General features: G+C 39.1%; 1 protein-coding gene and 1 long non-coding RNA gene across 2 annotated transcripts in view; one reads left to right on the forward strand and one right to left on the reverse strand.

Annotated features, from left to right (window-relative positions):
• The window catches only part of LOC136239534 (uncharacterized), a 44421-nt gene that overhangs the window by 13176 nt on the left and 5693 nt on the right, over positions 1-25552 (forward strand). The window lies entirely within an intron of this gene.
• Positions 3289-23951, reverse strand: LOC136239192 (uncharacterized). Its single transcript, XM_066029922.1, has 7 exons — positions 23929-23951; positions 20904-21815; positions 8688-8812; positions 7317-7423; positions 6754-6962; positions 5402-5674; positions 3289-4400 (listed from the first exon to the last, which is right to left on the reverse strand). The coding sequence occupies exons 1-7, from the start codon at positions 23949-23951 to the stop codon at positions 4262-4264; spliced, it is 1788 nt and encodes a 595-aa protein (XP_065885994.1). The 3' UTR covers positions 3289-4261.

Here is a 25552-nt window from a genome sequence, read left to right on the forward strand (position 1 = left end):
CCTAATCAAACTTAAAATTCAAAATTTTTCCTTATACTTGCCAGTTTGTTTAATCAATAAGTTATTATTATGACTGGTGAACCCGTGCATACCGCATCAAAAGAAAGGATGGTGCCAGAGCTAATGTTTTCGTCTGAATGCGAACCACAGCTATTAATTGCTGACTTGAAAATAAAGTGACCATTACACTTTGCTTTCAGCTATATTCAGCCCATTACACAGTGCTACAAATGAATAACAGCAGTGGAAGGTCCAGGCCTGTAGCTAAGGGGTTCAGGGATTCTGAAGAAAAGGTCTGCAATTTCAATAAAAGGATCCACAATTTTAGCAAAAAGGTCCACAATTTTAGTATATAAGTCCAATTTTCAATAGAAAACATCCATTAGCTACAGTTTACTAAATGCCACTAATAAGTAGCAATGTCTGGCTAAATAAAGTAAGTGCTCCGAGTAGCTTATTCAGTGCTTGAAATGCAAGGTTGAGATACTCTAATAAAGCAGTCAACCACTCTAATAGAACAATCACTCTAATGGAACAGTCACATTTACATTTTCTATAAAAGCTGTACTTAATTTAATTACAAAATATACTAGTTAGATCGTCTAAACTAGTTTTCATTAAAATGTGAAAATTTTGAGGCTTGACCCTATGAATAACATCCATGCTTTAATTACATGTAATGTCACTGTACATGTCTTAAAGCACTCTTTGGCTTGCTCCACTGCCCCTGCTGAGAGAGTGCTCAGGGTTTCCCATCCATATTCACTGTGGCATTCCAATACACTTAGACACAGATGGTATAATCACAGTAGCAATAGAGATACTTTGCCAGATGTCATCCATATAGCTGGTCTTGAGCTTGAATTTGCTACCTAAAATTGTGTTGTTTTTATTGACTGAAATGCCATGAAATTCAACCTTTAGTATCTATTTTCAAACCATCTTTCATTGTATAAGAACCTACCCTGATAAAAGTCTGGCTACAGCCCTGGAAGTGCCTCTGCAAATCAATCCAGTCACTGCAAAGAATATGGACGATTTGTGCACCCCTCAACTATTAATTACTAACTCGAAAAATGTTATGGCCATTACTCTTCGCTTTCAGCCTATCACACAACATTACAAATGAAGAACAGTGAACACCTCTACAATCAATCCAGTCAGCACAGAAAATACGGATGATTCCCATTTACAAATGTACGGAAGCCATGTATTGTGCTACCGTGGATCGACACCATGGGTTGTCAGCATCAAGAAATGGGACACAAAGGAGGACAAAGGCAAGTCCATGATGCTAGTACTATAGCATATTCACAAGTGGTTTGCCTCATTTTCAAATACAGACCACGCCCACTTTTTGAGTAACACAAGATAACACTCTGCAGCGAAGCTTACTCCTAGATGTTTAGTAAATGTTGTAAACAGTCTGTAAAACGATGCAATGGCTTTAAAATACTTTGTTTAATTTACCTTTTCCGTGATACCTTTAGGACTTGCCCGTTCATGTTAACAAATGTGGTCACAACGTTAGTTGCTGCTGACCCATAATCAAATTGTACAAGTTGGTCTATATAATGAATTCAGTGATCGATCTCATATTGGTTTGGGTGATTGATCACCTGTGGACTCTTTGCAATTGGCATGGTACATATCAGTTGTATCACATGCCCTTGTGATTTGCCTGATATATACACCCACGCTCTCAGGCCTGACGGCTCTCAAGCTTGGGTGTACATATCAGACAAATCACTTGGGCCCATGATAAAACTATTACATGATTGTAGTGTTTGTTGGACTATTGTATTAAGGTGATTGCTGTATTTCGAGCTTGAATTTTATAGCAAGCTTTCTGCCAAATACATACCACCTAGGAAATTTTTATACCCTAAGCCAGACTGACCATAACTGAATGTTTGCCTGACTGCTGTAATAGGGTGACTGTTCTATTAGAGCTTATCTAAAAGTCACACTGTCTGTATCAGTGCCTTATAAGACATATCACAAGTAATGGTTTGCTGCACTGTATTGCTATGGATCTCATTGAGCTTGGATGGTATTTCTATACTAAGGCTTCTTATGTATCTTTGAGTCTACAAGGAAGATTTACACTGTTGTACATATGTTTTATTGTAGCTATGTGTGGATAATGTAGCTTTGGGGCAGCTTCTATGAGACCCCTGGAGGCCCCTTACAAAGTAGGGCCCAGGGCAAAATGCTCCCCCCGGCCCTGATTGTATGTGCTAAGCACATACAGCATCCCAGGCTAGAAAGGTCTGGGGTGCCAATTAATTCAATTTCTTAGTCAAAAAATTCTTAAAGTGAAAGTTTAGTTCTTTGATGAACAGCAGCAAATTTCATTATAATTGCTAATGCATGATGTGATCAATTAGCATACTGCAACTCACTGGAAAACACATAGATGTAATGGCTTAGACTAAGCAGTGTATTGAGTGTAATTAGAACAGCGGTATATTCTATGCCGAATGCTCTATTAGAGTATCACAATGACTGTTATATTGCTTTGACCGCCCTATTAGAGTATAAATTCAAGTACCTGAAAAGTGGTCCAGCCAATGCCAGACTAACCAGACAATGGGCTCCAACCATGGGTTCCAGCCCTGGGCGAAAAGGCATGTCTTGGGCCAGTGACATCAAATGGTGAAGAAATTAAGTCCAAGTCGGTTATGTAAAAAAAATTTTTTACAACTTGTTGGAAAGATATAGGATTGCTCTTGGTGCCTTGATTACACCTAACAAACACTATAAAGCTATTATGAAGCTGGTTTTAGGGTGATTAGAAAAGCCCAAAACTTCATGACCCCTAATAATATAGTTATACCATATTGTATATGTAAAGTTAAGTCAAGTACATAGTTATTACAAGAACAATAACTAATGGTATGTATTGCCAGGTATTTTTGTGTGGTGCATAAGAGGGATTTTTCTGCTATGGATCATTGCAAGCATATATTTGATTCCAACAGGTAAAGTATTAATTTAACTTCACTACTGTAATAAATGATGTTACTATACATGTAGGAATATTTCTTGATTGTCCAATTGGACTTGATTCGTCAGTTGTACCCATCACTACATATGCTATTGTACAAGGATGTGTTAATGCAGGCATAGTAATATGGTTTGTGGCAACACTGGCACTAGGAAGATTGTTAGTTAATAGCCACCGTGGCATATTGTTTGACTTGCTAGAAGGTTTTCTCTTTTCATGTTTATTGGTTGCTTTCATGTTTCAAATGACGTGGGCCATATTTGGGAGTATTTTTGTATGGAGCTCATGGTCTGAATGGATAGATGATCACTCAGAATGTAATAGTGCATTGTTTATTGGTGCTGTGGTTTACGTCTGTATCCACTATTTGATTTTTATATATTTCTTCTGTAGCTATTGTGTTGTACGATGTTTTCAGTAGTTACAAGATGTACATGCATACACATGCTACTTGCTGTATAGCCATTTTGAAGGTGCTAATTAAGTGTCAAAGTGTATTTTTTTCAGAACAGCAAAAATCGAAATAGCTGGGAAATATCTGGGTAATTACAACACTATAAACTTATAGTTATGTAATTATTATAACTACATCTACTAACACAGCAAAAACAACATTGTGTGTATACATGCTTTAACAAAGAACACGTTATAAACAACTAATCTTCCATACAGTACTGTATATTAGGGATCATGGCTTTCTCCTACAAAACATTGGCCAAGAACCAGCCTCACAATATTTTCATGTAACCTTTCATGGACCTGAAATGCTTCCAATAGCTAGGTTGTTATGAATTTTTTCTATTTAAACATGTCCACTTCACTTTTCAACCAGTAATTGATAGTAGGGGGAACATTCACATGATAACATCAGCCTTTCTTTCTTTCAATGCAGTATGTGTAGATTCATAATAATAACTTCAAGAATAGCATAAACAACTAGCAATTCGAAAATATCATCAATTATAAGTTTGAGTCATTATACTATTCTGCGAGATATATCACTTCAGCTAAGTTAACCTTGTGTGTGTACTGTTAGCCAATTTTACAACTAGCCCAGAGCACCTTATCTTTTTACCAGCACAAGGTATAATATTATCACCGACCGTATGACTCCATGTTGACAGCAAGAAACCCTGCTTGCAAGACCAGCACAATTTTCACTTTATATGATCTTTCTAATAGCAGTTAATGGTTGAACAGAGATCAGCAGATAATATCACTCCAAGATCCTACATGAAGTGATACTGTTTACTATAGTACTGGTTCAGTAAACGGATTGCGCTGAGCTTTAGGTATGCACTCATCAGACATTTCAGCAGTTACAAGTAAATTATCACACTGTGCATATGTGACTTCATGTAGCCTGTTACTCTGGCCACATGCTATACTCCTGAAAACACAAAATGAGTGCAGTCACAATTACAGCACACCATGAATACTGCTACTTATGTTTACTTTCTATAAGTATTCACAGGTTGATTGTTATGCAGTGTTGACAAGCCTCAATGACAAATAGGAGAAATAAAGGACATTCCATGGGAATTTCAAGGAAACAAATGACTACTAACCCTGACTACTAGTATGGAAATAATGAAGTACAGTCCACTAAAGAAAACGTATTACCAATACAATTATGGTAAGAAATCACAATCACACTGAATCATCACAAAATTAATATACACATTGTAACGGCAAAACAACACTTTTCATTGGTCTATAAATAATGATCTTAGTTTTAACTTTGCAAAATTTGTCCACATTCAGTTTTGGTCCAGAACCACACTTGACACATCCAACACCACCTTCACAATGGATAGCAAACCCATTGCTACTGCTGAGTGTGTTAAAGATCTCGGAGTACTAGTGGCACAGGATCTATCCTGGGATAGTCATTATAAATTAATATCAGGTAAAGCGTACAAGATGTTGGGTCTCATAAGAAGAAGCTTCTCGGATAGTTGCCCAATTTCAGCTAGAAGACGTTATACATCAGTCTTGTGACATCAGTCTTGTGAGATCTCAGCTCCTATACTGTTCCCAAATTTGGAGGCCCTCATTAATCAAACACATAAACATTCTTGAAAGAATACAGAGGAGAGCAACTAAATTTATTCTTAATGACTTTCATTCAACATATCAGTCTCACTTGGTGACCCTAAAGATGCTACCTTTAATGCTACCTACATATACTGATGAGCAACTAGAGGCTTGCAAACAGTTTGCACTACAGGCGGAGCCTATGGGCCAACCAATATATCTAGGTGCTATGATTTTCCAAACTAGTTTATGTCCTAAGGGATATCTTAGTCACTTAAATAAGTGTCTAAATTATGTAGGTATCCTTGAGTGTCCAGGTTGTAGTAGTGTACAGTAAAGTAGCAGGTTACTTACTTCAAATGATGGAAATCATGTCCTTCATACGACAGCAAGAAAGGCAAGTGATATCCTGAATGAGAGTTCAATGTGTTCACAATGGCGATGGTATACCACAACCATGTCAGTGACAGATGAGCCTTCACTACCAGTGGTCCTAGTATTATGGGGGCAGTGTTGCAGATGATGCGCTCCAGAGGGTGGGCATAGATGGACACTACTCCAACTGGTGCGGTCCACTCATGATGAGTCTTGTGAATGTGTTTGTAGAAAAATGGATGATGTAACAACCTATAAAATGTGACGTGGACAACATCACAATAAACATCTTCGTTTCTAACACAATATATATGATGCTAAAGTGTCTTTATTAGTGAGGTGTCCTGATGTCAGGGGTCTAAATGTGTGTACACTAACACAATTGGGACCATGGACAAGTGTCCTGATTATCTGAGGTATCCTGTTTAAACGTACACCAATACAAAACAGAAACCTAACAAGTATCTGATTACCAAGGTATCCACATTTCAAGGTAACATATTGACTCCATTGTACACTATTGGTCTAATACACAACTACATTACTTTTATATGGTTGATTCTTTTCATACTGCATAGTTCAAATATTTCAAGGGGGAAATTTTCGCTGATTTTGCAGTTTTGGGGATACCATTGAAAATTTTATCCTTGAAATATTTAGACCTCTATAAAGTCTAATTCATTTTGGAATTGTTTGCAAATCAGCAAAAAATTTAAACTAGGTCGCTAATATTGCTCAACCTTGAAAAATTTGCCCCTTAAAATATTTAGGCTATATGGTAACCTATTTAACTATGACAAATTAATCTATCAACTTATGTTGCAGAAGCCATGATGTTCTAAATATCAACTATAGATGACAAACATCATACAGAACAAAGCAGTTGGAGTGACATCCCTTGATTGTCTGGTGGACCTCCAGGTATCATATAGATGTAGAAAATCATGAATAGCCACACCAATACACTGCACCATAACCATGTTGCTAGGTTGCTTGGGAGGTCTTGGGAGCCCCATAATCATGCTAAAGGTTCTTCTAAGCCACTTTTTAGTGATATACCTTTTGCCCACCCACCAACAATGGCTAAGTAAATACAGTCTAAATATAAAGATGAAACTAATACGTAGCTCTGTCACAAATGTGATAACCAGGAAGCCAAATGTTTTTGGTACTGAATCACCATCACTACAAAGTTTATTGCCACACATTCCCATTCCCAGCCTAAAGTACTCTAAAGCATACTCAAATGATATCGCTATCCATGGGATATCCAAAATAGTTCTATTTAGGAAATCCAGACAGTAAAACTATCAAAAGCGTGGTCTATGTACCTGTGAGAGTAATAGAAACACGCTTCTTTTATCAGTGCTATTGTAGCCAACTGCCATACAGCAGTAAACAAGTCTGGTATACCATCATAACCAAATGAGACACCACGCCACACAGCTATGTGATACATCATCATTGTCATCGGTACATTAACAAAGGCAATGTTCAGTATAGCCCGGATAACAGCCAACTTGTACTTGTGAGAGTCAACCTGTGGGAAAGAAAAATCAAAAAGTGAAGTCATTAACAGGGCCATATCTTCCAACCAAAACATAGTAATAATGAGGTGGTTTCGTTACCGAAGTTATGACAGATACCTTTGAGGTTTACTAACTATAAGGAGGCCATTAGCTACCTTTGACACCCACTCAGCATGGCCACTCACTCCCATACAGAAGGAAACTGGAATAAAAAAATTGACAAATTTGTGCAACTTTGTCAACCCAAAAAAATATTTTTGGGTATTTAGCTGAACATGGATGTATGATTTCTTCAAAGTTGGGACATGTCAAAGGTTCATGCTGTGCCATTAGTGGAGTTTAGTGCTATAACATTATTGCCTTACATGTTCTATCTTATACTTGTACAGGAAGGCTGGTCTGCCAGTCAGGTCCATCATACCATAGAATAAGTTAACACCAAAAAAGAGACCAACCGTCACAGTCAGTGTACCTGTTAAGAAAAACACATCATGTAAGCCCTAATCTTGCGTCAACAGCCATGCAGACCACTTATTTACTTTTCTTTTAAGGTAGAAAAAGGATCTGATACAACTCCGATAACCAGGTTCTTTTTTTTCCCACAAAATAACAGATGCTTAGAGAAGGTTGGACATGCTTTAAGCGCCACTAAAACTAATTTTACAAAAGTCTGTTTTATGAAGCGAAGTAAAGGGTTGTCTTGATACAATTCAGTGAGACATTGTGATTTCTGTCTACAAATACAAGTCAGGCGAAGACATGCATGCGAAAAAGTTTCACCCAAATCCTAAGCTCTTTTACAAAGCAAAGTATATCTTCATGAAGCTTACGTGAAGAGCGATCTGACTAACCACACCGTTTGTATTTTTTTGTATTGAGACAGTGCCTATTGAGGGTCACGTGAAATACTTTATGTTCAGACCCTACAGAATTGAAATATCAACCACCTAATACAGCAGGTGCAAACGACATGTGTGAATGATCTCTTGATCTCATGACAATTACACCTGTTTTACTAGCTATATACCTTAACCAATGGAGGACATGCATACTGAAAACATTCTAATAAGCATGTGATTTTTAAAGTCATGTCGTTTTTGGAAATCGATTCATAATGTGAACAGTAGACCAGTTATCAGCGCTTCTTACAGAGCAGTGATTTCTACCTAGGAGGTAGTACAATTGGTAAGTGAAAGCCTACCAGTAACATTATAGTCTGAGCTGCATTGCTACCCATGATATTTTCACAAATTTCCGATTGTTGCTCACCATCAACTTTTTTGGAAAGCGCCACCACACCACTTTAATTGATCTTTTTTTTTCTCCAAATAATATAGTGTGCTTATCCTCTATTAGCAACTGTCAGAGGAGGTTGGACATGCTTTAAGCGCCACCTAATATTATTGCTGTTAATTGCATTCTTTTAATTTCATGGAATATTTGGACCCCAAAATATTAGTTCTCCTGGTCCAGATTTAGCAGCAATATGTGTTCCCCTTTCAAGTATTTTCTCCCCCTTAGACAGTAGCAGACCCTTTCCTCACGGGTCACACAGGACCAATAAACCCACTCACAGGCCCTTGACATACTAGAGGTTATCGATTATAATTTGTATGTTTTATTGGTAAGACAGGAGTCTTCCAGTAATGCTGCACAGATTAGTCACACCATAGATAATAGACACCCCATACGGGGTGTCTATTATCTATGGTCACACCCATGCCCAGTCACCTCACCATAAACACCAATCACATAATCATCCTCTCCACACAATTGGTACAGTATACCCCACAATGATGTTATGAACATTTTACAACTCTGCATGACTGTCACCAACATCTCAGTTGTCTGTAACACACACCTACAAGACAAGAACAAACAAGGTAACTCAAACAGGTGTACATTACAGCTATTTGATGATGCTGGGCGGATGATGCAACAGTGGCCACATCAAGTGACAACACTCTGTCCATTCATATTATACTAATCAATGCTGCATTATTTTATTAACACTTATGGTCATAGATGTAGTATAAATCTAATCAAAAACAGCCAAGCTGTAAAAAAAGGAGTGCGGCCCTTGAAAAGGCTATAGTGAAAAAAGATGTGAAATCCAAGGTGGCGGCCAAGAAATGGCTGTGACGGTAGGTTAATGGTAAAAATTTTAATAATGACAATTCAGGTGAATTTTGTGCCAATTGACCAAGCGGCACCAAATTCACCTGAATTGTTGTTATTAAAATTTTTACCATTAACCTACCATCACAGCCATTTCTTGGCCGCCACCTTGGATTTCACATCTTTTTTCACCATAGCCTTTTCAAGGGCCGCACTCCTTTTTTTACAGTTTGGCTGTTTTTGATTAGATTTCACTTCTTTTTGTATTTGTATACCCCAAAGATGGCCTATGGCCAGCTTTGGGGCTTTTTAACCTATATATTTTTCTTTACCACAGGAAAAAGAAAAAGATGAAGCAGATTTTATAAACACTTTAACTCATTCTGATTTTATCAGTAAATGTACAAATTATATATATATATATAATGCATATATCAAGAGTTCATAATATAAAAAGAGAGCATATATTTATTATATGTCAATTAATCCCCACAGGATAATTTGCAGCTGATCTCTCTACTGGGTGACTTGAAATGTAGCTGAAATCTCTACAGGGTGATCTGCTTGTATGTAGATGAACTCTTTACAGGATTCTCTCTACAGGGTGACTTGACTCTAGCTGAACTCTCTGCAGGGTTATCTGTTTGTAGTTGAATTCTCTACAGGGTGATTTGTTTGCAGCTGAACTCTCTACAAGGTAACTTCTTCTAGCTGATCTGTCTACAGGGTGACTTGTTTCTAGCTGGTCTCTCTACAGGACGATTTGTTTGTAGCTGAATTCTCTACAGGGTGATGTGTTTGCAGCTGAACTCTCTACATGGTGGTTGCTTTGTAACTGAACTCTCTAAAAGGTGACTTCTTCTAGCTGAACTCTCTACAGTGTGATCTTTTCATAGCTGAACTCTCTACAGGATGATTTGTTTGCAGCTGAACTCTCTACATGATGATTTCTTTGTAGCTGAACTCTCTACAGGGTGATTTCTTTGTAGCTGAACTCCCTACAAGGTAACTTCTTCTAGCTGATCTATCTACAGGGCGATTTGTTTGTAGCTGAACTCTCTACAGGTGATTTGTTTGTAGCTGAACTCTCTACAAGGTGATACTTCTAGGTGATCTCTCTACAGGATGACTTGTTTCTAACTGAACTCTCAACAGGGTGATCTGTTCATAGCTGAACTTTCTACTGGGTGATTTGTTTGCAGCTAAACTCTCTACATGGTGGTTTCTTTGTAGCTGAACTCTCTACAAGGTAACTTATACTACCTGATCTCTCTACAATGTGACTTGTTTCCAGCTGATCTGTGATTAGTTTGTATCTGAACTCTGTACAGGCTGATTTGTTTGCAGCTGAACTCTCTACAAGGTAACTTCTTCTAGCTGATCTGTCTACAGGGTGACTTGTTTCTAGCTGGTCTCTCTACAGGACAATTTGTTTGTAGCTGAATTCTCTACAGGGTGATGTGTTTGCAGCTGAACTCTCTACATGGTGGTTGCTTTGTATCTGAACTCTCTAAAAGGTGACTTCTTCTAGCTGAACTCTCTACAGTGTGATCTTTTCATAGCTGAACTCTCTACAGGATGACTTGTTTGCAGCTGAACTCTCTACATGATGATTTCTTTGTAGCTGAACTCTCTACAGGGTGATTTCTTTGTAGCTGAACTCCCTACAAGGTAACTTCTTCTAGCTAATCTATCTACAGGGCGATTTGTTTGTAGCTGAACTCTCTACAGGTGATTTGTTTGTAGCTGAACTCTCTACAAGGTGATACTTCTAGGTGATCTCTCTACAGGATGACTTGTTTCTAACTGAACTCTCAACAGGGTGATCTGTTCATAGCTGAACTTTCTACTGGGTGATTTGTTTGTAGCTAAACTCTCTACATGGTGGTTTCTTTGTAGCTGAACTCTCTACAAGGTAACTTATACTACCTGATCTCTCTACAATGCGACTTGTTTCCAGCTGATCTGTGATTTGTTTTTTGTATCTGAACTCTGTACAGGCTGGTTTGTTTGCAGCTGAACTCTCTACATGGCGGTTTCTTTGTAGCTGAACTCTCTACATGGTGACTTCTTCTAGATGATCTCTCTACAGGGTGACTTGTTTCTAGCTGAACTCTCTGCAGGTGATTTGTTTGCAGCTGAACTCTCTACATGGTAGTTTCTTTGTAGCTGAACTCTCTACAAGGTAACTTCTTCTAGCTGATCTTGCTACAGGGTGATTTGTTTGTAGCTGAATTCTCTACAGGGTGATTTATTTGCAGCTGAACTCTCTACAAGGTGACTTCTTCTAGCTGAACTCTCTACAGAGTGATTGATTTTTTTTGCAGCTGAACTCTCTACATGATGGTTTCTTTGTAACTGAACTCTCTAATAGGTGACTTCTTCTAGCTGAACTCTCTACAGGGTGATATTTTCATAGCTGAACTCTCTACAGGATGATTTGTTTGCAGCTGAACTCTCTACATGATGATTTCTTTGTAGCTGAACTCCCTACAAGGTAACTTCTTCTAGCTGATCTATCTACAGGGCGATTTGTTTGTAGCTGAGTTCTCTACAGGGTGTTTGTTTGCAGCTGAACTCTCTACATGGTAGTTTCTTTGTAGCTAAACTCTCTACAATGTGACTTCTTCTAGCTGAACTCTCTACAGGGTGACTTGTTTCTAGCTGATCTCTCTACAAGGTGACTTGTTTCTAGCTGAACTCTCTGCAGGTGATTTGTTTGCAGCTGAACACTCTACATGGTGGTTTCTTTGTAGCTGAACTCTCTACAAGGTAACTTCTTCTAGCTGATCTTTCTACAGGGTGATTTGTTTGTAGCTGAATTCTCTACAGGGTGATTTATTTGCAGCTGAACTCTCTACAAGGTGACTTCTTCTAGCTGAACTCTCTACAGAGTGATTGATTTTTTTATATTTTGCAGCTGAACTCTCTACATGGTGGTTTCTTTGTAACTGAACTCTCTACAGGGTGATTTGTTTGTAGCTGAACTCTCTACAGGGTGATCTGTTCGTAGCTGAACCCCCTACATAGTAACTTCTTCTAGCTGATCTTTCTACAGGGCGATTTGTTTGTAGCTGAGTTCTCTACAGGGTGATTTGTTTGCAGCTGAACTCTCTACATGGTAACTTCTTCTAGCTGATCTGTCTACAGGGTGACTTGTTTCTAGTTGAACTCTCTACAGGGGATTTGTTTGCAGCTGAACTTTCTACATGGTGGTTTCTTTATAGCTGAACTCTCTACAAGGTGACTTCTTCTAGCTGATCTCTCTGAAGGGTGATTTGTTTGTAGCTGAACTCTCTACAGATGATTTGTTTGTAGCTGAACTTTCTACAAGGTGATACTTCTAGCTGATCTCTCTACAGGATTACTTTTTCCTAACTGAACTCTCAACAGGGTGATCTGTTCATAGCTAAACTTTCTACTGGGTGATTTGTTTGCAGTTTAACTCTCTACATGGTGATTTCTTAGTAGCTGAACTCTCTACAAGGTAACTTCTTCTAGCTGATCTTTTTACAGGGCATGTTTGTTTGTAGCTGAGTTGTGATTGGTTTGCAGCTGAACTCTCTACATGATGGTTTCTTTGTAGCTGAGGTGACTTCTTCTAGCTGATACAGGGTGACTTGTTTCTAGATGAACTCTCTACAGGGTGACTTGCATGTAGCTGAATTGTCTATCAGATTAACTGTTTGTAGCTGAATTCCGTACAGAATATCCTGCAATGTAATATAATTCTGTAATGGAGTAAGTTATAAACGTAGCTGAATGCTCTATTAGGGTGACTGTTCTATTAGAGTATCTCGATCTCGCATTTGCTACACGTAGTTGCCTTTCGAATCATAACTCAGTGGTTTGTAATCCGATTCTTCTGTACTACTGCAAGGACTTTCTATGATGATTATTCCAGCTACACACTGATTTTCAGCTCATTGCTCTAAGCGGTTTGCCTGATAGACACGAAAACTAATAGTATTTTTATTCATAAAAATCGATCGCGTAATTTTGACACAGGTCGGGTTTTGTGTCATATCTCCGTGGTCTTTATCCCGATTCCTTTCAAACCACAAAAAGGCACTCCTACGATGGTTGCTCCATCTACATAGCAATTTTCAACTGATTCCTCAAAGGAGTTTACCCTGTAGGCGTGACAGACCTTCGACCTTATTTTACGCAAATAATCGGTCATAACTCCGTGAATGTTCATCGGAATTCTACCAAAGTTGGTACAGAGATCCGCCTTAATGAGCCCTTTAAGTGTGCCAAATTTCAGCCCGATCCGAGCACGCATTCGTGTTTTAAGGCGGATTTTGCGAAATGTGCGAAATGAAGTAGAAGAAAAAAACGAAGAAATTAAAAAGAAATTTTGTTCGCTCGTATCTCGGAAATGGCTAGAGCGATTTTCTTCACATTTGGTGTGTAGACTCCCCTTGCTGGCCGGCACCTCTCTAGCAAATTTGGTTCCAATCGGATAAGGGATCACAGAGCTACATAGGTGTGAAAATTGCGTTGTCTTTCTTCCTGTTAATATACTCACGGGTGGCACGCCGGCTTCTTGGGCCGCACGACACACTACCGTGTGTCTTGATGATGGCCCTTGTGCAAGGAACTGTACGACACCCGCCCAAAGGTGGGAAACCACACCAGTGGAGCACAAGATCGTATTGTACACTACATAGTTTTTAAGGCACTAACTTATCAATACACAATCGAACAAAACCAAGATGGGTACAGCTGTGTCTCACCGAGGTCTCACTGCGTCCCCTACCTCGCCCCAACGTTGCAAGCGCGCATACAAAATATTATTTTAATTTTGCGGGGGTTTTCGAGGGGGAAAATTTCAGCATAGATTACTGGCCCACACCACATTATCTATAGGGATTATTTCCAGGAATTGAAACGTACGGGAAACGTGATCTCAGTACAGTCGATTGCAGAATTGTTGAAATTCCTCTTCCCGTTCCGTAAACATTCCGTGGGCTGGAAAACTATTTGTAGTGACGCCGGATCACCCGGATTGAGGAAAAAGATTAGTGTGGTTCAGTTGCTGTTGAATCCGTGGCAAGAACAATAAAATTTACTCACAGGGAGCCTTACGGAAGCACTCACGGTACGGCATACTTTTTTCAAGAATTCTGCAATTGACTGTACTTTCTGACTATGAGCGGTGAAAATAACAATATTTTTCCATTTCAAAGACTGTTACGGTGGTCTGGTCTAGGTATACTGTTTGTCCAGACCGCACTGACAGTGAGGATCTCAGCGACGGTTCCATATAGTACACGTGCACAGTATTAAATTACTCTACGCTATCGGAATGTAATGTGTAAGTGCAGGCTAGGCCAGGATCACAGTGAGTGCAGCACTTTCTTTTCCCATGGTGCGATTCTAGGGGGTTTCCTGAAATTGTAAAATTAATTATAAAAATAAAAAAGGCCACATAGCTATAGAACTGTGGGGGACAGATTTTTTATATTATTATGGTCAATCACTAATTGTCAAAAAGATACAGCAAATCAGCATACAATAAGTCGACATACAACTCTTAAGTACAGCAATAACAATCCAGTACTATATGATAAAGGTTCAGTCTATTTATAGGTTGCACACACATTGATTGCATGAGGTTAGTTCTAGAACTTTCACTGTTTATTGTTTCTGTAAAGGTAAATGCTGAATATTTTCTGTTTGTTATTTGCATATCAAGAAGTTTGCGGAGATTTGGTCCAGCTGCACCGATTTGTTCACTATAAGTTGCGTAGTTTCTATTGTACTGACACTTTGTACTCACATATCTTTTCGCTCAAAAGACGAATTTCAGATTCGCAAGTACCATGAGAAAGAGCAACTCTTGACGAACAGGATGGTACCAAGTGAAGCTCAGTACACGAAAACTCCACTCGTCATTTTCACAATAAAAGAACACAATCATCTGCAATACATTTCCAATGGGAATTTTGATTATTCATTCATATCTCGTGACATGCTTGGATTATCCCAGATTCGCTGCTAGATTCTTTTAGCTTATTCTTGAGCGATTCCAACAAGCTATAGTGAGCACATATAGCGTAAACTATCACTCGTCAAAACAATGGCAAAGTTGGAGGTTAAATATGTGCGTGATTCTGAGCAAGATTATTGCTTCGATTTGGCATGGACTCCGTCTGGCTAGGTCTGAGTAGTAACGCACAGCAAGTCTTTAACTATAAATAACTCCTTAGAATTAATACAGAGCTTTAAAACGATTTTATTAAAGAAGTTCTGTATGTGTACTAAAGTTCTAATGTTCCAGTGCACCTGTCATGAATACACTATACGCAACATAGACAGTCTGTGATGACTCCTTTAAGTAGAAATCTGGAAAAATAGCAACAGTAAAGTCATTAATCAATGAAATATAACAAGTAAAAATAATTGCAGCTGCTAAATTGCTTTGGTTATAATTAGACTTATCACCTGCAGCTGGCCTCAAACTTCCATTTTTGAGCCAAATTTCCTGATATGACACTTGAGTACTGCTTATTATTTGACACTCAGATTCTGTAAGATAAATCTCTAAATCTCTGATTTCTACAAGCTGATTATCTGCAACTTCAGACAACAAACATATCCATCATTTCCTGGATAGACTTCAATTATTGATCCTAATGGCCAATAAGCTCTGGTGTTTTCACTAGATATTAACAATACAATGTCACCAACTTTAAGATTCTTATTGGAATGATACCACTTCTTTCTAGAACTCAAACTTGGAACCCACTCCCACATCCACCTGTGCCAGAAGTGTCTACTTAACTCCTGGACTCTTCTTCACCGCTTCTTCGGATTGCTGTTTACTTCTTCATCAACTTGAGGTGTAAATTGACCACTACTCTGGCCATGCAAAAAATGGTTGGGAGTTAAAGGTATATTGTCTTTTGGGTTGGCCGACTGATGTCGAGAATTTATCAAGGACTCGGCTTCTGTAAATGCTGTTATCAATTCTTCATCATTGACATCTGCATTGTCTAGTATGGCTAAGATAGCTTGCTTTGCTGCCTTTATCATCACTTCATACACTCCTCCAAAGTGTGGAGCTGACGGTGTATTAAATTTCCATTCAAGTTGATCTTCTGATTAATCAAGCTTTCTTCAAGCCTTTATCTTTAAATACTTTGTCTCTTAACTGACACAATTCCTGGTTTACACTAACAAAATTTGTACCAATGTTAGAAAGTATTTCTTCAGGCACGTCTATTGCACATTCTACACAAATCTCTTAAAAATGAATCTGTATCGAGGCCATAGGCCACCTCCAAATGAACTGCTCTTGTGGCTAAGCAGGTAAATAAACACAAATAACGTTTCTGCCACTGTTTTCCTAGTCCCCACATTCATTTGGAAATGACCACCCAGATATGACTACTTGTACCTCCAGAAAGCAACTAGCTGTCTTAAATGTCTATAGGAATTGCCTTGACATTCTTGAAGGCAGCATAGATATAGCGTCATCCTGAAAACTTCATATGCAGGCTGCTGGAAACTACAGCACTTTAAATATGTTTATCACCAATGTAACTGTACTGTTGATTTTTCAATATTCAGTATTTCAGTGGCATAGTACGTACATTCCACTAATACCATTGTGCATATAATGCTAGAAATTAACAATCAGTCCAAAGTTGCAGTTAACACTTAACAGTACTGTCGTGTATCACTATCTGATAAGCTAATAGCTATCACTTGCACGCGAACGACCACAGTTAATATAGTTAATAACTCAATAGATATCAGGAATAACATAGACAACTACAACTAACTGAATACAAGGTGAAACACAGTAGTGCTGTACACCTACAAAATTTTTGTCACCGGTTAATTGCCTACCAATAATTGGCAATAACTGGTTAATTGGTTTGTTTGTATATTGGCAGACATAATGCTAGTCAACAAGCCTGCTGGAAGGTTTAGGGTGGTACCAAAGTGACCATCAACATCTTGTCTAGCAGTAACAGTTATTACAATCACATTCTTTGAGGTTATGTTATGATGTTAACACTTATCAGCAGGGGTAATTTATGGTTTACCAAGTGGGTGGGCAATAACCGGTTTAAGGGTAGTTGGAAAAGGCGGATACGGTCGGACGCGGACACGGGCGCGGACATTTTCAAAAAGCACTTTTACATTTATGTAACAGTTATTTTTCATACCTAATGCTGTTTTTACAGCAGTCTTCGCTTCGAGACCCAGGTGTCGATCCTTTCATAGCGCTTATCCATTTATAAGCGAACGTGCGAAGGACTAGACAAGCACTCCACAGCATGCCAAAGACCATAATGGTGTTGTACACATGTTCTAAAGTCTAATACAGAGTTATATAGTTGTAGAGATTAGCTTGTAATCCACAATCTTACGCCTTTTTCAGGCGCTTATACCGAGTGTTGAAGATTTCAAGGACCTGGCCTACGAGATTAAGTTGGGACATGCTAGATTAATCTCTGTGACTCTGAATTAGACTTCTAGAGCACGTATACAACACTATAATGGTGCTAGTCTATCCTTTGCACGTGCGCTTATAAATGGATAAGCGCTATGAAAAGATCGACGCCTGGGTCTGCAGGCGAAGACTGCTGTAAAAACAGCGTTAGGTATGAAAATTAACTGTTATATAAATGTAAAAGTCCTTTTTGAAAATGTCCGTGTCCGCGTCCGACCGTACCCGCCTTTTCCAACTACCCACCAGTTTAAAGGTTTCTTCACCGGTTATTGGCTGACCTAGACAACACCGGTTAATTACCGGTTAATTGGACACCGGTGTACAGCACTAAAACACAGTATATATAGATACAGGTACCATTAATGACGTCATAAAACATTACACACGGTTATAGCTATACTAGTCAGTCTATCACATCTCCCCCTCTCTAGCTTAAGTGTCATCAGTTGAAGAATCTTCTTGACCATATCTCTTAGGAGGTCGACGGATACGGGTTGATCTGCGCAGTCCTAATGAAAGTTCAGCTGATCCATCAGTAGCCAATCCCACAAAAGTAGGAGCTGACGAAACAAGTTCAGATGAGGTCACATCTTGATCTTCCTGAGTAGATTCAGATATAATTCCCTCTAACTCATCATCAGATGATGTCTCTGTCAAAGTTTCAGTTGCACTAGCATCAGTGATCCTTGCCTTAATACTGTCAACATGTCTACGGACTAGATTTCTATCCTTCAGCTTGATGTTGTATGATAGTGGACCATTAACTTTAGCAACTATTCCTTCCATCCACTTCTGGCTAGATGAAGTAAAGTCTCTTGTGTATACGCTGTCCCCCTCTCTAAATTCACGAAAAGGCTTTTGATTGTCATGAGCTCTCTTCTGGTAATATTGGCTGTCATCTACCTTCTTAGATAAGGTGTATTCTGGGTGTAGTAGATCAAATCTGGATCGTAACCAATGGCCCATCAATAACTCGGAAGGTGCCACACCTGTGGAAGTATGTGGGGTTATACGATACATGAATAAAAACCTAGAAAGTTTGTCGGATATTGTTCCAGAACCTTGCATCTGGCGGAGAGCTTGCTTCATAGTTTGGACTGCTCTCTCAGCTAGACCATTTGAGGATGGTTGATACGGTGCTGAAAATATGTGCCTGATGCCATTCTCTTTAGTGAATGCCTGGAACTGTTCACTGCGAAACGTCGGCCCATTGTCTGTGACTATCTTCTGTGGAACACCATGGGTAGAGAAAACAGATCTCAACTTCTGGATTGTCTTCTCTGCTGTGATCTGTTGCACAACTTCTACATTCATCCACTTTGAGTGGGCATCCACGATCACTAAGTACATGTGTCCCATGAAGGGGCCTGCAAAATCAAGATGTAAACGACCCCATGGTTGAGTAGGCCATTCCCATGGATGAAGTGGTGCCTTTGGTGGTGATGCACCAGTTAACTGACAATTAGGACACTCCCTAGCTATTTTTTCTATATCATTGTCCAGTTTGGGCCACCAAAAATAGGAGCGAGCAAGCATCTTCATTTTGCATGCTCCTGTGTGGCATGAATGCAGTTCTGCCAGGACCTTAGCTCGTCCTTGTGGGGGAACCACAACTCGTGAGCCCCACAAAATGCATCCATTCAGGACACTTAGTTCATTCTTCCTAGCTATGTAAGGCTTAAAATCATCACCAAGTGTAGCTTGTGGCCAGCCTTGTAGGATGCAGCGACGCACTCGGGACAGCACTGGATTTGTATCAGTCCACTGCTTAATGTGTGCTGCATTTACTGTGGTTGATGAGAGGTGATCTAGCAAATGGACCCAATCCCCAAGTAAGCAATCAGATGAAGTTGTGACTGGTCTCAGTAGGCGACTTAAAGCATCAGCATTGCTCAGGTGTCGGCCTGCTTTGTGACGAATAGTGTACTGGTAAGCACTGAGTGTAAGTGCCCAGCGTTGGATTCTTGCAGATGCAGTAGAGGAAATTGCTTTTGCTTGATTGAACAAATAGGATAGTGGCTGGTGATCGGAATCTATGTGAAATTGTCGCCCATAAATGTAATTATGAAATTTCTTTACCCCAAATACAATAGCAAGGCCTTCTTTTTCTAGTTGACTGTACCCTTGTTCAGCTGGTGTTAGAGTTCTCGAGGCATAAGCTATTGGACGTTCCTGTCCATCGTCCATTACGTGGGACAATACAGCACCCAAGCCCTTAGGCGAAGCATCACAAGCAAGAAGTAATTGCTTGGAAGAATCAAAGTGTACTAACAATGAGTCAGCTTGAAGGGCCTGTTTAGCTTCCTGGAATGCCTCATCTTGTGTGGTTTTCCAACACCAACGTGAACCTTTCTTTAACAAGGCATACAGAGGGGCTAAGCGAGTAGACAAGTTGGGTAAGAAGCGACTGTGGTAGTTAACTATCCCAAGGAATGATCTTAACTCAGCTACGTTCTTTGGAGCAGGTGCATCTTGAATAGCCTTCACCTTCTCCTGCGTTGGATGGAGACCAGACTCATCAATGATGTGTCCAAGGTACTCAACCTTTGGAAGCAGGAACACACATTTAGATTTGTTCAACTTAAAGCCTGAATTTTCTAAAATTTGCAGCACTTTATCAAGGCGTTCTAAGTGTTCCTCCATAGTGCTTCCCTGTATGAGAAGATCGTCAAGGTATACTGAAACATCCTGACAACCTTGCAATAAAGTCTCCATGCAATGCTGGAAAATTGCAGGTGCAGCTGATACACCAAAGGGAAGTCTATTGTACTTAAACAGCCCCTTGTGGGTGTTTACTGTGACATATTGTTTGGAGGCTTCATCTAATGGCAATTGGAGGTAAGCTTGGGAAATGTCTAACTTAGAGAAATATTTGCCTCCTGCTAAAGCTGAAAATAAATCCTCCACTCTGGGTAGTGGGTATGAATCTACCTTGATTGCCTGATTTACCGTTACACGATAGTCACCACAGATACGAATACGACCATTTTGCTTCATTACTGGAACTATGGGTGCAGCCCAGTCTGAGTGACTAACTGGAGAGATAATTCCAGCAGCTTCTAGGGATTCCAGCTCAGCCTCAACTTTGCCTTTTAAAGCAAAAGGAATGCTTCTGGCTTTGAAAAACTTGGGTGGGACATTTTGGTCAACTTGTAATTTGACTTTCACATCTGTTAGCATACCAAGCCCATCTTTAAATAGTAAGGCATGTTTGTCTAACACTTTATCTAATTTGCGTGGTGCCACTATGGTGTGAATGTCTAATTGGTTAATATTAAGCTTACTTAGCCAGTCTCTACCTAACAAGTTTGGTCCCTTCCCTTCCACTACATGAACAGTCAGGTGTATGCATTTCTCACCATACTTCACTTCTACAGTGGTGCTCCCCAACATCTTCACAGCTTCACCAGTGTAGGTTCTCAAATTCACTACAGATTGCTTAAGGGCAGCTTTCCCATTCTGTGCAATGAGATAATAGGAAGCCTTATTGATCAAAGTCAGTGATGCTCCAGTATCTAGTTCCATCCTGACAGGAACATTGTTTAGCTCAAGCTGTATCAGTATTGGGTCATAGGTTTCACTTTGTAGAGTGAACAATCCATATGAAGAGTCCTCTGTGTCTGGGAGGTCTGGGATTTCCTCCAAGTAGTGGTAAGATTTCTTGCCACTGTGGTGAGACTTTTCTTCTGGTTTGGACTTACACACCTTTGCAATGTGTCCAGTCTTGTGGCATCGGTGGCATTCTGCAGTCCGGAACTTGCACTGGGATGCTAAGTGTCTGTCTCCACAACGGTAGCAAGTTTTGATCTGGGGCCCATCTGGTAGCTTGGCCCGTGATGAGTTGGTTGTCTTTCCTGATCTTTGCTTAAAATTGACACCTTTCGTGTAATTTACAAATGGCTCTATTTGCTGAGTGGTGGTGGTGCTGATGTCTTTGCTGCCTTTGGTTGCAGCTTCCAAAGTTACTGCTAGTTCGTGGGCCTTCTTGTACGTGAGATCTTTTTCAGCCAGGAGTCGGCGTTGAATTCCTTCGTGATTTACGCCACAAACCAAGCGATCTCGTAGCTTAGTAGATAAGGAATCTCCAAAGTCGCAGTACTCAGCTAACGCGCGTAGCGCAGCTACATACGCAGCGATGGTCTCTCCCTTCGCCCTGGCGCGATTGTAGAACTTGAACCTCTGCACTATAGGTGACGGTTTAGGGTCGAAGTGAGCTGTTAGGATAGCAATTAAGTCTTTATACTTGATTCCCTTCCTTGCTTCAGCGTCTACCAAACTTCAAATAGTTCCATACACTGTAGGTCCACTGTTAGACATCAATATCGCGGCCTTCTTGGCGTCATCCTCAACGCCGTTTGCCACTAGGTAATAGTCGAGACGCTCAACATAGGCGTTCCACTCTTCTTTCTCTGGGTCGAAAGGTGAAACAGAACCATGAGTAGCCATTCTTCCAGTTTATCTTGTCGCCAATATATCATGTATCACTATCTGATAAGCTAATAGCTATCGCTTGCACGTGAACGACCACAGTTAATATAGTTAATAACTCAATAGATATCAGGAATAACATAGACAACTACAACTAACTGAATACAAGGTGAAACACAGTATATATAGATACAGGTACCATTAATGACATCATAAAACATTACACACGGTTATAGCTATATTAGTCAGTCTATCACAAGTCCAAAGTTGCAGTTAACACTTAACAGTACCACTATACTGATAGTTACATTACTTCTATGTTAGATTAATATCAATCATTCTATAGGGCTATGGGGAACAACTTGTTCAAACCAGGTCTACCAGACCTCGTATTGTTAGAAATGGCTATTCATCAATTGAAATGGAAGATTCATCAGATGATCGCTGCAAAACCTGCATAGGTATGTATTATACCATTTTTTTTCTTTTCATCGTAGAAGCAAAATTTTGCAAAAAATGTCTCATCCATGGTTGAGTTGAGATATCTGGTCAGTGCAGGGTTAGAAACTTATGTGACAAAACGTACCGAATCAGTTAGTCAGGAAATGTAATACCGGTCTGCATGCAGTTTATTTGCTTAGCCATGTAGCTATTCCACTTCTCAATAAAATAAAGATCTGTACCTGCCAGTGTGAGAATTTAAAGAGCAACTGTGTATAAGTTTTGGGGCATAAAAGTACTTTCTTACACATTTTGCTTAGCTTTTAAACTTTATGCGAGAATGTAATGTGAAAAAAAAGAAAGTTATGAGTATACGAATATTGTAAGGAAATTTTAAAATGTAAGGATCATAGAATAAAGACAAAGGAACAAGAGAGGTAGGTCATCCACATAGTGGACATTTAAAATGTATTTCATACTTCAGTGCGGAAGAAGAAAGAGCTTTTTAGGGTGAACCTTGCAGTATGGTATATAGTTTATTTTATGCTACAAAATGTTTCTCCATATTATGGATTACTCAAAACCATCTGCTGGACTTCAGCATTGAGCAATTTAGGATATTGACTCAGGAAATTCTAGCATTTCAATAATTCAATAACAAGTCAAAATTTTTCCTATTTTTTCCGAACTTCCTCAAATTTGGCACAGAAACAGTCTACCATAAATCAAAATCATTTCATTTGACTCCTCGCATTGCACTCTGTGTTACAGCTGCTTTAGTATTTGTGGTTGTGCAATAGTTTACTAGCCAGTATGAAAACTAACATTGCGCTATGATGTATTCACATCAGAATTGTTCTGTATGTCATTCAACTAATAACGTTCGGCTTACTCAAACTGGTATGGAGTTATTATAACCAACTGATCATTGATAAGAATGTAATGAATCACGAAATTCATGCAATTGTCAACCAACGTGTTTTTGTTTGCAGAGGCCAATCTATAATTTTATTTTGTCATTAGTGATGATAGTTTTCCAAATTATTTGTTTATTTACTATATAACAAGATATTAGTTTCCTAGCGATTACACAACATTAATGTGTGTTTGGCAAAATCTAAAGACAAAATGGCCATCATACAATACAATAGTAACTGTATAGTAGGGACCACAAAGCAGTAGGCGTGGCCCACGAAATAAAATCACCCAAAAACCAGCCTCAATTTTCCCTGACGATGATGAGTCAGCTAGTATTGGTGAGGTAAAACTAAGTCCAAACAAGCTTTCAGATCAACCTGAAACGTTTTCAACAAGTTGCTATGGAATTTAAAAAAAAATTTTATTTGACGGAATTTTCTACCGATTAAGTAAGTAAATAACTGGCTGATGCCTTCAGACAAGCGTAACTCGATAACGGCTAAGGTTATGGGCTTGATTTTTTCACTGTTCGATGTCACTTCGGCCCGACAGGTGCATTTTGGCACACCGCAGTACGCACAATGCATTCTTCATGGACTTACCAGTGTCCTCCTTTGTGTCCCATTCTCGATTTGGCACGAGCACGTGATGGCTTCCCTTCGAAATAGAAATCGTCCGTATTTTTCATAGTGGCTATTTTGATTGCAAAGGCGCTTTTCAAACAGTTCTTGATTCGTATTGCTGTGTAATGGGTTGAAAATAGCCGACAGCGGAGCGTAATGGATACTGCACTTTTCGTTGAGCATAGCTGACAACCAAGCACAATGGATACTTCACTTTTCAGATAATAATTAATATAGCTGGGGCGCGCGGCGCCATTTCAGATGTGGTATGCATGGGTTCACCAGTCATAATAAAATTATTTACAAAAAAAGTTAATAAACAAGTACACGAAAAAAATTGGAATTTTCAGCTAGAGTAGGGAGGGACCATAGCACATCGATAAAAAGTACTGAAACAAGTTGGAGTAGTCCATGATATTAAATCACAGTAAAACAATAAGAAGTATTATATCCCTACTGTGCATTTCCGTCACAGTAGGGATATAACACTTCTTATTGTTTTACTGTGATTTAATATCATGGACTACTCCAACTTGTTTCAGTACTTTTTATCGATGTGCTATGGTCCCTACTCTAGTTGAAAATTCCAATTTTTTTCATGTACTTGTTAACATGTGTATTGTTACTTCTTGTACATTTGATGTCAGATTGGTGACTTTATTTGTCGGCAAACAACAGTTGAACAAGTGAGCAATGAGAATCCAGCATTTTAGTGTATTCATGTCATACCGTGTAGTGGGTTATTTTTGAAACAGAAAATATTGTACAAGAAACAAAATCTGAATTCGAAGGATTTTAATTTCGAAAAGTGCATAATTATTTCGAAGTCCAGATGGATTTTAATAAACAGAAATTTGTGTCACAAAATGTGAAGATGTGCGAATGTTTGCCCAAAACTGACTTACTGATGGAATAATCCACATCCCTTGTGCACTGGAGAGAAGACTGAGGGAGTCTCAAGTGGAATAAATCCATTGGCTCGATCGCGCTCAATCGTAGCTAGCTATCTACCATAGATTCTAAAGTAAACGGCATCAATTTCCATTCTGGATCACCTGTTTTCTGGTTATTGGCACAGTAATGATACAGTTTACCCATTATCATCAGTAATGCTGAGCTAAAACTTGAGGAACACACAAACAAATCACCAAAAGTTGGATTGTTGCTTCACTTTATTTTCAAAGAACAACCGGACGTGGGAATTTATTTTCGAACAGAAGAGCTCTTCGAAATATCCGAGAATAAAAACTTTTCAAAAATTACCATCTATACGGTATGAGCCAAGTTGTGAAAGGGGAGTGGTGTTAAAACCTTGGTTATTTAACCAATTGTTGTGGACTGGTCTGTGTAAATGTGGGCAGATAACTAAATTTTACACAAATTCATAATTTATTGCAATTATGTTGTAGACAAGAAATCTTCAAGACCAGCTGCAGGTGTAGGTGACCTCCCCTTGTTTCCCTATTTTTTTCAATGATCCCTAATCCAACTTAAAATTCCTTATACTATTTTGCTTAATTTTTTATAACATCAATTATTATGAATGGTGAACTCTTGCATACCGTGTCAAAAGAAAGGATGGTTCCAGAGCTAATGTTTTTGT

Source organism: Dysidea avara, chromosome 11 (genome assembly GCF_963678975.1).
Source record: "Dysidea avara chromosome 11, odDysAvar1.4, whole genome shotgun sequence".
Taxonomy (NCBI): Eukaryota; Metazoa; Porifera; class Demospongiae; order Dictyoceratida; family Dysideidae; genus Dysidea; species Dysidea avara.